The sequence below is a fragment of the Amblyraja radiata genome, chromosome 22 (assembly GCF_010909765.2).
Source record: "Amblyraja radiata isolate CabotCenter1 chromosome 22, sAmbRad1.1.pri, whole genome shotgun sequence".
Taxonomy (NCBI): domain Eukaryota; kingdom Metazoa; phylum Chordata; class Chondrichthyes; order Rajiformes; family Rajidae; genus Amblyraja; species Amblyraja radiata.
The window spans coordinates 5,360,659-5,374,996 of record NC_045977.1 but is presented as its reverse complement, the minus strand read 5'-3'; the positions used below and the strand labels follow the sequence as shown (position 1 = coordinate 5,374,996).

The 14,338-nt window shown below is 43.3% G+C and overlaps 1 protein-coding gene across 2 annotated transcripts in view; it reads right to left on the bottom strand.

The window, feature by feature from the left end:
- Window positions 1-70: 70 nt before the first annotated feature.
- Window positions 71-14,338, bottom strand: part of pdxdc1 (pyridoxal dependent decarboxylase domain containing 1) — an 87,769-nt gene continuing 73,501 nt past the window's right edge. Inside the window, exons 21-24 of one of the 2 annotated variants that reach the window (XM_033040293.1) lie at window positions 12,756-12,848; window positions 10,794-10,890; window positions 1,288-1,392; window positions 71-932 (exon numbers count right to left, since the gene is read on the bottom strand). In XM_033040293.1, coding sequence (XP_032896184.1) covers window positions 643-932; window positions 1,288-1,392; window positions 10,794-10,890; window positions 12,756-12,848 — 585 coding nt within the window. In that variant the 3' untranslated portion in view covers window positions 71-642. The remainder of the gene's footprint in view (window positions 933-1,287; window positions 1,393-10,793; window positions 10,891-12,755; window positions 12,849-14,338) is intronic. The other variant, XM_033040295.1, reaches the window with a different exon arrangement.

Sequence of the window (14,338 nt, the reverse complement as noted above, 5' to 3'; positions counted from 1 at the left end):
TCAACACCTGAACTGGTTGCAGACAACAATATTGGTGAAGCAGCAGAAAGAGGAATGAAATGCACTTCCATAGAGTATATACTTTAATGAGGTTGAATTTCACTTATTAAACATTTTATTTGATTTTGAACTAAAAATCCAAACAACTTCTTGCTTGAAGCTTAAATCGTCTTTAAATTAAGATGTACAGAATGGGTATACAGTTAAAGGACAAAATCACCAATGTGCAAAATTAACAGCAATAAAGTTTGACTAATTTTAAATGATTACAAACTAACCCGTTCATGGGACAATAGCATACTTCATTCTACTGCAATGTAGGAAGGAAAGCTATAGGTTTCTTCACACTCTACAGAAAACAAAACAATTGCACTTGAGATTCATCCCACTTCCCAGATTCCATTAGAGATCAATATTAAAATCAAACTTTCAATTACAATTGGCAGCAGGAAACAGACATGAAATTCCTAGTCATGTCACTGTCATGTGCAAATCCTACTTCAAGGCATTCAACAGTAGTATCCTTACTGCATGTAGTATTATATGGCACAGTTCGCTTAAAGATTCCATTTTATCCCAAATATTGGACGTGTGCTTTCTTTGAATTTGCAGTCTTCCTGCTACAAAGGTGTGTCTTTCATTTTATCTAAGACTTCCTTTCTCCACATCTTCAGCTTCTGTTATAGAGCTTGGCTGAACTTCTGCTATGTCGATACCATTTGTATCAGATTTTTCTGGCTCACAGCCTGAAGGAAGCTCCAAATTATCATTTGAAAGCATTGGAATATTTGCTGATATCATTTTCACCTCAAGTCTAGTTATTTCATGGGTGGCTTCAGATTCCTCTACTTCGTCTGTGTGATTCACTGAAGAGGTTTCGCTGATCACATCTGAAATAGAAGTCTTGGAAGACCTTCTAAACATTTTCTGTCCTATAAAGACATACAATAAGCATTCTTAGTGCAATGTTTATGCTGGGAAATTATTCAGACTTTAAAGATTTGCAAAGATACACAAGTTAAATTACAAATTCTAGTCTATACTTGTTACAGAATCAAAATTGATAACATTCTTCGATCAGATTTATGTTTTATTTCCAAGCACAAAATGATGTAAACACCCAGCAGGCGAGGCAGCGAGTATAAAGAGAATCTCACTTACTGGAGGGACAACACTGAAATGTTAAATCAAGGAAATTAGATGTAATCCACTTTGACTTTAAAATAAAATTATTGATCTGTAACGTTAACATACTTAAGACTGTGGCATGTGGATAGTAAAGCATACCTGGTGACTTGTGTTTAGTGTGATCGACTGTAGGAGTTGTGGCTGGAGTTCCTCCAGATGTCTGGGCGTTCATTTCAGACACATTTTCTGTTGATTCCAGAAAACCTGACATATTGATCAGAAACAAAAATAGAAATGGAGAAATTATAAATATGGAAAATCGCAAAATGCATTGAGGTTTAAATTAGAGGATAATTTAATATCAGTATACAAATTCAATTGACTTCTTTCCCAGCCAAATATTAAAAAATTGGATATCTATACTATGAATATAAATGCCCCCCATTAATAGTTCAAAATACTTACATTGAAATGGCCAATAATTTAAAAGGGGTAAAATTAGTACAGTAAATAACCCTGGTTCAATGTTTTGAATTTGATTCCTTTATTGTCATTCAGACCTTTCGGTCTGAACGAAATTTCGTTGTACCCGTTCATAGTGGAATTTGGTTATAGGGGACAGCCCTGCCAACACCACGCCCAGCTCACACTGCCTCCCCGGCCACTTACAGCCACAACGACAATAGAGCAGACACGGCGACCGAGCGCATTAGTTGGTAGTGGCAGCCCAAAGAAAGCCCTGTCGGCAGGGGCTGCAACACGAGTCGCAACAATAGCTGCATCAAAAACTATCCGTGTGGTGGGTGAAGAAGGGCTTGCTGGTGCAGACCAGTGGCATCGATGCCTAGTTTAGTTTAGAGATACATCGTGGAAACAGGCCCTTCGGCTCACTGAGTCCGCTCTGACCAGTGATCCCTGCACATTAACACTATCCTACAAGTTCAAGTTCACATTATCACATGCACCAATTAAGGTACAGTGATATTAGCGTTACCATGCAGCCATACAATTAAAAGAACACAATCTATATTACTAAATCTCTGATCTTGACCGCTTTTGGCCGACTGTGCTGCGATTTCCGAGAGAACGTCGCCACCTACGGCCATCATTTTTGGCCACCTCACTCAGAGCCCCCCTCCGCCGTATGAGTGCGGAGGATTTGTTCCGTCGATGAAAAATGAGAGATATTAATGTTTTTACAAAATTCCCCATTCTCTCTGCTGCCCTGCTGGCGGCAGGGGAAGGGACTATAAAACCAGGAAGTGTCCTGCCTCTCTGTCTCTGCCAGACCAGGAAGCGAGAAGGTCACTGCTCTCTGAGCTGCGAATAATACTGAACGCATGTCTACTCCACGGTGAGTCCCCTCGATGCGGCTGTAAAGTGGCTACAGCCCTTTTTAACAAGTTTGTGTTCACAAAATGAATTTTGGTTGTCGGGTGTCAGCAGCCCAATTGTTTGCCTCGCCTTTTTGACAGGTTTGTGTTCACAAGATGAATTTTGGTTGTCGGGTGTCTGCAGCCCAATTGTTTGCCTCGCCTTTTGTAACAAGTTTGTGTTTACAAAATGAATTTTGGTTGTCGGGTGTCTGCAGCCCAATTGTTTGCCTCGCCTTTTTGACAAGTTTGTGTTTACAAAATGAATTTTGGTTGTCGGGTGTCTGCAGCCCAATTGTTTGCCTTGCCTTTTTGACAAGTTTGTGTTCACAAAATGAATTTTGGTTGTCGGGTGGCTGCAGCCCAATTGTTTGTCTTGGCTTTTTAAATCGTTGCAACAGTTGGATGCCTGCCTAAGCATCCATACGGCCCACAATGTCTATACTAGCCTTCTGGAAACCAGTACCTTCGATCCGCAACACCCATACTAGCGCAACAGACAGCCCCCCCCCCCCCCCACTGGCGAGCAGTATTGGAATTGGTGGAGAGGTGGAATATTGCGTTGGTGACCAGCCCTCCCGTGTGATGCTGGGACCCAACGGGTCCCACTTAGTCTAGTACACGATAGAACTCAAGATAAACATCCACCACAGTGATATCTGTGATGGAAAGCAATAAAGTTCAGTCAGTCTTCCTCCTTTTGTTCACCCGTGTTTGGGGCCTTGACCCCCACCCCCCCCCCCCCGTAGTCACCGCTACGGACGGGCCGATATACAGGCCCTCTCGTCGGGATATCGAAGCTCTGACGCGGGACGGATGGAACACACTTGGAATGCCCGAATCGGCCACTTTCTTACCGGAGACCGCGGCTTCTCGATGTTATAGGTTGCAGGCAAGCCAGCGGTCGGAGCTCTTCTCTGGTGATCCCCAGCAAAGGATACCTGGCTCCAGGATGGTAAGTCCACGCCACAGCCGCAGCTAGAAGCTCTGCAGACCACGGCCTCACGATGTTAAAGTCAGCAGGCCGGCGGTCGGAGCCTTTCTTCTGGCTCCACGATGGAAGCCCGTGCTGAAGCTCTTGGCCATCTCCGGGAAAGGCCGCACCAATCCAAGTTATTAGGCCGCAAGGGCGGCGAAAATGCGACCAAGAGAATAGTCGCATCCCCGTCGAGGTAAGTGACTGGAAATGGTTTCCCCCCTATTCTTCTCCACCATCCCCCACATAAAAACATACCGAGAAACATTAACACATACATTTAGACACATTAAAAAACAAAAAATTTGAAATGACTGACAACGCTGCTGGCGAGGCGCCACCCAATGACACACTGGGAACAATTTTTACATTTACCAAGCCAATTAACCTGCATACCTGTACGTCTTTGGAGTGTGGGAGGAAACCGAAGATCTCAGAGAAAACCCACACGGTCACGGTGAGAACGTAAAACTGCGTACAGACAGCACCCGTAGTTGGGATCAAACCGGGTCTCTGGCGCTGTAAGGCAGCAACTCTACCGCTGCGTCACCGTGGCTGCCCTCTTTAGTTTTAAGGTGAAACAACTGAGTGCTGGAATAACTGAGCTGATTGATTCACTAAAGTCACCCATCAATGTTCTCCAGCGCTGCTGCCTCACCTGTTGAGTTATGCCAGCTCTTTGTACCTTTTGTGTGTAAACCATCATCCATAATTCTTTGTTTCAACTGCATATAATGATAATACCTTGGTAATAGCAGACCATCGGCACCAGTTAAATCCCCCCCTCTCTCCCCCTCACAAATGGTCTTTTATTACAAGAGTTAACTAATTAAAATGTGTTTCTGGTAGAGAGGATGTGGAGGCTTTGGAAAGGGTCCAGAGGTGGTTCACCGGAATGATATCTGGATTAGTTAGAAGATATTAGCTAGAGGGAGCTGTTGAACAGTCTTGGGTTGTTTTCTCTGGAACGCTGGAGGCTACAGGGAGATCTGATAGAAGTATATACAATTATGAGAGGTATAGATTGGACAGACCATCAGAACCATTTTATTTAGATGGAAAATGCAAATACAAAGAGGGCATGGCTTTAAGATGAAAGGGGAAACATTTAAAGATATGCAAGGCATGTTTTTTTTTTTTACATGGGTGGTGGCTGAGGCAGATATAATAGTGGCATTTAAGAGACTTTTGGATGGGGGAATATGGAGGAATATGGATAATGTGCAGGCTGGTCTGGGCACAGAAATTGTAGCCTGTTTTTGTGCTGTACTATGTTCTATGATGATTGTTTTATTCTTTAAACAAAGGGTGGCACAGTGGTTTACCGCACCAGAGACCCGGGTTCGATCCTGACTACAGGTGCTGTCTGTACGGAGTTTGTATGTTCTCCCCGTCACATGGTTTTTCTCCGAGATTTTCGGTTTCCTCCAGACGACATAGGTTTGTAGGTTATTTGGCTTGGTATAAATGTAAAATCGGTGTGTGTGAGTGAGTGGGCCAAGGGACTTGTTTCCACATTGTATCTCTAAACACTAAATAAATAAACCAAATCGGTTTAGGTCACATGTACTGAGGTACAGTGAAAAGGTTTGTTTTACATGCTGTTAAAACAGATCAGCGAACACTACAGTAAACCCTCATTATGATTGACCATGGGGGTGGGAGGGAGAGATGGTGTCCATTATTGCTGATTGTCTGCAATACAGAGTAGTAAGGGATTACCAAGTAATAAAGTATCATTGCACAAGTATACAAAGAACTGCAGATATGGTTAATATATCAAAGTGCATATAGTGCTAGAGTCAACAGGTCAGGCAGCATTTCTGGAGAACATGGACAGGTGACCATGTGATAGGAGTAGAATTAGGCCATTCAGCCCATTCTCCCCGTAACCACTGATGATTGCCGTTTCAGACAGAGACCAATCTTCAGACTCAGTATGGAAGTGAGCCTGCAATTCAGGCGAGTTGATGGCCCTGGCCCACTGGTGGCTGGGGGAAGAGGTGAGGATCAGTTATTGGTCAGAGGTATGGATTGGTGGCGACAGCGGCAGGCACAGACTGGAAGTGGCCAAGGAAACTGTGGGCTGGCAGTGGCAGCAGAAGGTCCAGCCTAGAAGTGTCCTGGGGGGATGGTGGGGGGCGGCCCCAGCAGCCTGGCTTGGGTCTGGCCTGGAAGTGGCTGGGGTAGGGGTGGCGATGGCTGTCCAGCCTGACGATGAAGGTTGGTACGAATGGTCTGGAAGTAGCTGGAGTGGTGGTGAGGGTCAGCACCAGCGTCGGTGCTCCCGGAGACGGGAGAAGGTGAATGTTGATACTGCATCTCCCGGCGGTGCTGCGGGTCTCGGCCTTGGGGCGGCCGGATGTGCAGCACGATCCATTAGTGGGTCTCAACCCGAAACATCACCTATCCATGTTCTCCAGAGATGCTGACTGCTGAGGTACTCCAGCACTTTGTGTCCTTCAGCATTGCACAAGTGTTGATTGAAGCAATTGCTTGTCAATTTCTATGACCTCCCACAGTATACTGGCAGCCTGTGTGCTTAGGGACAGTGGTGTCTGATTACTGTGAGGACGCTCCGTCCTCTGTAACTAAAATCCCTTATAAAGAGTAATAACGAGTGTTTACTGTGTGCATAAATACAATCGTCAAACTCTAGCACGATAGGTAGAGCAATGGAGAGGTTAGAGTGCAGAATATTGTTCACAGCATGGTACTGCACCAATTCTATGGACGATGTCAGGAGAAAAGGAATAGGTGACGTTTTGGGTCGACACTTCTTCAGTCTCAATGCAGAATGTCACCTATTCCTTTTCTCCAGAGATGCTGTCTGACCTGCTGAGTTACTCCAGCTTTTTGTGTCTATCTTCAGTTTAACCCAGCATCTGCAGTTTCTTCCTACACAAGTCTGATGGTATGTGATTTCAAGCTTCTATGCGCCATCTTTATATTTATTTTTCAATTAAGCAGTACTTATGCTTAACTAAATGCAATAACAATTTACAGATAAACAAAGTCACGATAACATTTTTGATTTTAGCTAATGCTGCATATAAAGCAAAACAAAATATTTGTACTCTTAACATTTAAATAGTGCAATCTTGTACCAAAATAACACTCGGTTTGTATGATTATTGTTCTCATGAAATATCAATTGATCATGATCAATTTCCCTCCTGGGATAAATAAAAGTTCTATCGTATCGTAATTATGCATGATAATGCTTAAACAGAGTAACATCCATTTACTGATGGAGGGCTACATATCTAGTCCCGCAAAGCAAATTGTTGAAGTAAGTGGCAGAACTGGTAGTTCGATTATAGTTGCTATATTTTGACAATTTAAAATTGGTGCAAACCTGTACAGCAAACTTCAGGAAACTCATTTACTGATACATTTCACAGAGCTTGAGTGTGGTATATGATTCGATAGAACTTTATTTATCCAAAGAGGGAAATTAATCTACCAACAATCATAAAAACACAAAATACCTGAAACATTAATTTAAAGTGCTGGGGGGGATGTGCAAAGATTGGAGAGGGGAGTCAGTCTCAGTCTGACTGAGTGAAATGAACAGGGTGAGCTGTATTGTCCAGGATGCTCCACAGTTTGAGGAGCAGCCTCAATGTAATTCTCTTCCAAAACCCGATCTATTCCTCTCACGATCTTATACACCCTACGAAGATCACCCCTCATTCTCCTGTGCTCCATGGAATAGAGTCACAGCCTACTCAACCTCTCCCTATAGCTCACACCCTCTAGTCCTGGTAAAATCCTCGTAAATTTTCTCTGTACCCTTTCTAGCTTGACAACAGTGCTCAGAACTGAACACAATACTCTAAATGCGGCCTCACCAATGTTTTATACATCTGCAACATGACCTCCCAACTTCTATACTCAATAAACTGGCTGATGGCCAATGTGCCAAAAGTCTTTTTGACCACCAGATCTATCTGCGACTCCACCTTCAAGGAGCCATGCACATGCACATCTAGATGCCTCTGTTCTACAACACTCCCCAGAGGCCCACCATTCACTGTGTAGGTCCTGCCCATATTAGACTTCCCAAAATGCAACACCTCACATATCCCTGCATTAAATTCTATCAACCATTCCTCAGCCCACCTGGCCAATCGATCAAGATCCTGCTTCAATTTTTCACAACTATCATCACCATCTACAAAATCGCCCATTTTTGTATCTTCTGCAAACTTGCTAATGTTGCCATGTATGTTCTCATCCAAATCATTGATGTAGATGGCAAACAGTAACGGGCCCAGCACCGAACCCTGAAGCACACCAGCGTCACAGTCCTCCAGTCAGAGAAGCAACCTTCCACCATTACCATCTACATCCTTCCATGAAGCCAATTTTCTATCCATTTCTATTTCTCCTTGAATGCCAGGCATACTAACCATCCAGAGCAGCCAACCATGCGGGACCTTGTCGAATGCTTTGCTGAAGTCCATATATCCAACTTCTCGAGCTTTCTGGTCACGTCTTCAAAAAAACTCAGATTTGTGAGACACGACCTCCCACGTACAGAACCATGCTGACTATCCCTAATCAGCCCTTGTCCGTCTAAATGTCTGCATATCCTATCCCTCAGAATACTCTCTAGTAACTTTCCGACTATAGATGTTAAGTTCACCAGCCTATTGTTGCCAGCATTTTCACTGCAGCCCTTCTTGAATAGAGACACAACATTTGTCACCCTCTAGTCTTCCGGCATCTTTCTTGCATTTAAAGACGACTCGTAAATATCAACCAGAGCTCCTGTAATTTTCCCTATGGATGTCCTCGAATATATCTGGTCAGGCCCTGGAGATTTGTCTACCTTCATACACGATAGTACCTTTAGCACCTCTTTGAGCGTAACACTGATTGCTCTCAAGACACCTCCATTGACTGCCCCAAGTTCCTCCACCCTCCTGTCTTTCTCCTCGGTAAATACAGAGTAAAATTACTCATTGACAACCTTGCTCATCTCCTGTGGCTCCACACAGAGTTGATTCCTGAGGGGTCCGACTCTCTCTCTAGTTACCCCCTTATGAATTTATAAAATATCTTGGGACTGTCCTTAATGCTATCAGCCAGCGCTATCTCCTTGCCCCTTTTTTGCCCTTCTGATTTCTTTTTTTACTTTGCTCCTTAGTTACCAAAACTTTTCCTGGGATACACTTGATCCCAGCTATCTATACATGTCCAATGTGCCCTTCTTATTCTTGACCAATGCCCCAATTTTGCTCGGCAGCCAAGCTTCCTTAAGTTTGCTTGTCTTGCCTTTCACTCAAAGAGGGATGTGAGCACACTTTTAAAAACATCCCACTTGGCTGATGTTCCTTTCCCCTCAAACATCCTGCTCCAATCAACATGAGCGAGACTTTCATGCCCTCAGAGTTGGCAGTACCCCAATTTAGCATTTTAACACCTGGGCCCTCTTTGTCCCTATCCATAACTATGTTAAACCTAATCGACAGTGGTTACTGGTCCCAAAAGGTTCTTCCATGAACACTTCATTCACATTTGGCATGTTTACCTGCTGAGGGAGGTTGTGATTTGTGTTTGAAATCTCAAATCCTTGCTGAAAGTTTATTAGTATCCATAGTCCAATTTTGAATTCCTGATAATTATTTTAATGAAAACATAAGTAAACCACTGGGCAGCACGGTGGCGCAGCGGTAGAGTTGCTGCCTTACAGTGCCAGAGACTCAGGTTCGATCCTGGCTACGCGTGCTTGTCTATGGAATTTGTACGTTCTCCCGGTGACCGAGTGGGTTTTCTCAGAGAACTTTGGTTTCCTCCCACACTCCAATAACGTACAGGTTTGTAGGTTAATTGGCTTGGTATAAATATAAAAATTGTCCCTGGTATGGAACAAGTGTTAGTGTGTGGGGATCGCTGGTTGGTGCAGACTCTGGGCTAGTTTCCGCGCTGTATCTCTAAAATAAACCAAACGACTTTAATTTCACGATAAAATCTAATTATTGATCTGTAACGCTAACCAATTCAAACTTGAACAACAAGGTTCACAAGTGTAGATTCCGTAAATTAGTTAAATATGGGCTCTTTCTCACACCAATTTACTGCTTTAGACTTGCCTTGAGTGTGGATGTCGGAGATTGAGGCTGTAGACAGTTACTAATGGGCCTGTCCCACTTAGGCCATTTTTCAGGCGAGTGCCGGCGACTGTCAAGTTGCTGGCAGTCGCCTCAAAAACCGGCAACTGGAACGGCGACTGTCAGAGTGCCACACACACACACATCGTTTCCTTCACCAGCCTGTTATGCAGGCGGGGGGAGCACTGTCTGAGAGAAATTCACACGGAGCAACGCCAAGGTGATGCACACACACCGCGAAGAACAAGAAGGTGGCGCTGTAATTAAGACGGCTAAAGCACAGTGTACAGTAAGTCCTTTGAAAGGGAGGGGGGGGAGACAGAGGGGGGAGAAGGAGTGGAGACAACTTCTAAGAAGCCTGAGATAACCGACCAAACATTAACATTACCGGTCGGTTATCCTTGGTTCTGAAAACTACTGCTTGCGTTTTGTTTTCCCAATGAGCAAATGAAATTCACCGGTCAGCACCGGCTACAACCCACAAGAACATTCGACCTCCTGGCGACCCACCTACGGCACGAAAATTCTCGCTACTCTCCATGGCGGCTTCATTCTGGTCACCGCTATTTTTTCAACATGTTGAAAAATTCACTACCCGTGAACATGTGGCGACTGCATAGTCTTCTGCAATCGCCTAAAACGTCACCTAAGGCCCATAATGTGATTGTTGGAGTGGGCTAGGCACCAAGAAGGTTTTTGGGGTTGGAGGAAAAAACTTTGATAAACTTGTTTCTGTTTTCAGAAGTTTTATGATAAAGGATAGAATTAAAATTATATATTCACCAGAATCATTCAATTTAAGAACAAATACTTTTTCACACAGAGAGTTGTGAGCTGTGGAATTCTCTGCATCAGAGAGTGGTGGAGGCCGGTTTTCTGAATACTTTCAAGAGAGAGCTAGATAGGGCTCTTAAAGATAGCAGTCAGAGGATATGGGGAGAAGGCAGGAACGGGGTACTGATTGGAGATGATCAGCCATGATCACATTGAATGGCGGTGCTGGCTCGAAGGCCGAATGGCTTACTCCTGCACCTATTGTCTACTGTATTTAGATTCTATGTTTAAGTGTTACAATATTTTATTCATTGAGACACAATGAGTAGAAAGCTTTAAATATACTTTTAAGACTAGAATAATATACCTATAAGACTAATATAACGGAAACATATTCACAGTGGAACAGAACTTATATCTCACCTCCTGAAAGATTGAATGATTTCCCTTTAACGGATTTCTGTACTGGAGACAGCCAGTTCAGCACTGAGCCAACTAGAGGAATCTGTCGCAGAACTCCCTTCAAAAGTAGAACACGAAAAATAGCCATAAATGCACAAAGATAAACAGTATTTTGCCTTGTGAACTTGGCCTGGTCCTTTCCAACTTAAAACGTAAAAATTATTTTGCTGTCAGCAACTCTAATTGTAATTTAACTCTTACAAGACCAAGGTTTTGCATTTTGACAAGTAAAACCAGGGTAAAATGAACACAGTAAACGCTATGGCCCTGCATGCAGTTTGTTGTGGAACAGAGAAACCCAAGGGTACCTTGAAACAGACGGCACATGTAGATAGGGTGGTGAAGGTGGTGTTTGGCATGCATGCCTTCATTGATAGTGGTGGGACATCATAGAGATTACACTTGGTACACTGTGCACAGTTCTAGTTGCCCTGCTGTAGGAAACATTTCATTAAGCTGGAAAGGATGCAGAAAATTTGCACGGCTATTACTGGGACCTAAAGGCTTGAGTTATAATAAGGCTGGATAGGTTGAGACTTTTTTCCCTGGAGCGTAGGAAGTTGAGCAGTGACCTAAGTGGCATGAAAATCATGAGTGAGGTAGATAAGGTGGATGGTCTGTCTTTTTCCAAGAATACAGGAAAATCTAAAACTAGGGAACGTAGATCTAAGGCAAGAGGGGAAACATTTTAAAGGAATCAGAGGGGTAGCTTTTTCTACACAGGGTGGTGGCAAGGGCTGCTGGAGGACCTAAGACCTTTGGCAGATACATGGGCTAAAATGTGTTGCAGGATATGAAACAAATGGTATAAACTCTGATATCTTAGTCGGCTTAGACAAGATAGGCCAATGAATCTGTTTCTGTGCTGTATGACTAACTAATAAGTAAATTGCCATTATTAATTCTCTTGATGCATTTAAAATGTAAATTCAGGTTAACTATCGTTACTAGCATTAAAAATGAACACGTTTTTACATTAAATTCTAATGTGCAGCAATAATGAATGGTTCTTCTCTGAGATGATGAAATTGTTTAATCATTATTCTGTCCTGTGACTAACATTTCTTGACCAAAAAGTAATTATTTTGCAGAATTACTTTTTGGCCAAGAGCAAATAGTCTTAACAATTCAGCTGAAATAATTCCAGACTAATGAACTATTTACAATAATGCTCTCACGTGGATATTCCGATGCAGTCAGAGAACATTTTTAAACATTCAAAAATTACATGCACAAGAAAAATGATGCACGAGTTGAAATTAATATTGGTTGAATATTTGCTTTAGGGTGTGTAAAAAGACACCTGAAGTTTATGGAAGCTGTGCTTATATTATGGATACCAGTTTCTATAAATAAAAATAATTTTTTTGTGGCTCCTGAATTATATGGTTTGCTCCTCTGGAATGGGATGAGAGCAACATAAATTTATAGACTTATGGTGTTTAAATTTTAGGACATTTAGGAGCACGATAGAAATGGGAAACAAAATCTTGTTTCAATTTGCAATGATCTAACACTGGGCATGGTTCAGGAACTACACTTTGTATCTTGTAACAAAACCAGCCCAAGGTGATTTTTCCTGGGAGCCTTTTCGAAGATTTTAACCCAAATGATACAAACAAGTTCCATTATGTAAAAATACATACTTCTAAATAAAAGCACAATTCTGCATTGATACCAATTTTGTCTGTGTCCAATAAAAAATAGATGTAGGAAACACTCAGGTGAAGCAGAATCTGTGGAGAACATGATTTTACAATGAATCTTTCCTTACAAATGCTGCCTAATCTACTAGTATTTTCAGCTGTTTTTTTCCTTTTTTCCCCAACATTTGCAGAATTTTTCAAACAGTTGATAAAACTCCATATATTTAAATATTTCATCAAAATGTGGCACGTTTAAGCCAATAGTATGTGTACCTACCTCTTCAAGTAGTTTAGCTTCACTGGCCTTTTGCAGCTGTTGCTCTGCTTCAACAATTCCTTTTCGGACTATCTCAGTCATGTTCTCCAATAACTTCAAAATAAATAAAAGATGGGAGAATTATGGACATCAAATGTTCATATATTTATTTGCACCATTGGTTATCAGATACTTTAAATATGCTCACCCCGCAGACTAATTCAACTAAGAGAAAGCCACGGTCCAGCCCAGAGTGAAAACGGAGTACAAAGAATCGATTTGTAACTATCTCTAAGTAAACTTTCAAATTTCAAAATTATTTAATTGAAGTGGTACTTTCGGACCACTTTAGTTAGTATAGTTTATTGTCACGTGTACAGAGGCACAGTGAAAAGCCTTTGTTGTGTGCTAACTAGTCAGCAGAAAGACAAAACATGATTACAATCAAGCCATTCACAATGTACAGATACATGATCAGGGGAATAACGTGAATAATGTTTAGTGCAAGATAAAGCCAATAAAGTCCGATCAACGATAGTCTGAGGGTCTCCAATGAGGTAGATAGTAGTTCAGGACTGCTCTCTGGACTCTCTTCGGGACTGGTTCAGTTGGCTGATAACAGCTGGGAAGAAACTGTCCCTGAATCTGGAGGTGCGTGCTTTCATATTTCTATACTTTTTGCCTAATGGGAGAGGGGAGAAGAGGGCGCGGCCAGGGTGTGACTCGTCCTTGATCAAGTTGGTGGCCTTGCCGAGGCAGCAAAAGGTATAACTGAGTGTCCATACCCCGTAGCACTGCTCTCTCTCCCCATCCCCCCCACTCGCAACAAGGGCAGAGTCCCCCTAGTCCTCACCTTTCACCCCACTAGCCGGCACATACAACAAGTAATCCATCAGTTTCGCCACCTCCAATGTGACTCCACCACTCGCCACATCTTCCCATCACCCCTCGTCTGCTTTCTGCAAAGAACGCTCCCTCCGTAACTCCCTTGTCAATTCCCTTCCCTCCCGCACCACCCCCTCCCCGGGCACTTTCCCTTGCAACCGCAAGAGATGCTACACTTGTCGCTTTACCTTCCCCCTCGACTCCATTCAAGGACCTAAGCAGTCGTTCCAGGTGCAACAGAGGTTCACCTGCACCTCCTCCAACCTCATCTATGGCATCCGCTGCTTTAGATGTCAGCAGATCTATATCGGTGAGACCAAGCGGAGGCTTGACGATCGTTTAGCCGAACACCTCCACTCGGTCCGCATTAACCAACCTGACCTCCCAGTGGCTCAGCACTTCAACTCCCCCTCCCATTCCGTATCCGACCTCTCTGTCCTGGGCCTCCTCCATGGCCAGGGTGAGCACCACCGGAAATTGGAGGAACAGCACCTCATATTCCACTTGAGCAGTCTGCTTCCCGGTGGCCTGAACAGTGAATTCTCCCAATTCCGTTAGCCCTTGCTGTCTCCTCCCATTCCTAGCTCTCCCTCAGCCCTCGGGCTCCTCCTCCTTCTTTTTCCTTTCTTCTCCCTTCACCCCCCCCCCCCCTCCCCCTCCATCAGTCTGAAGAAGGGTTTTGGCCTGAAAAGTTGCCTATTTCCTTCGCTCCATAGATG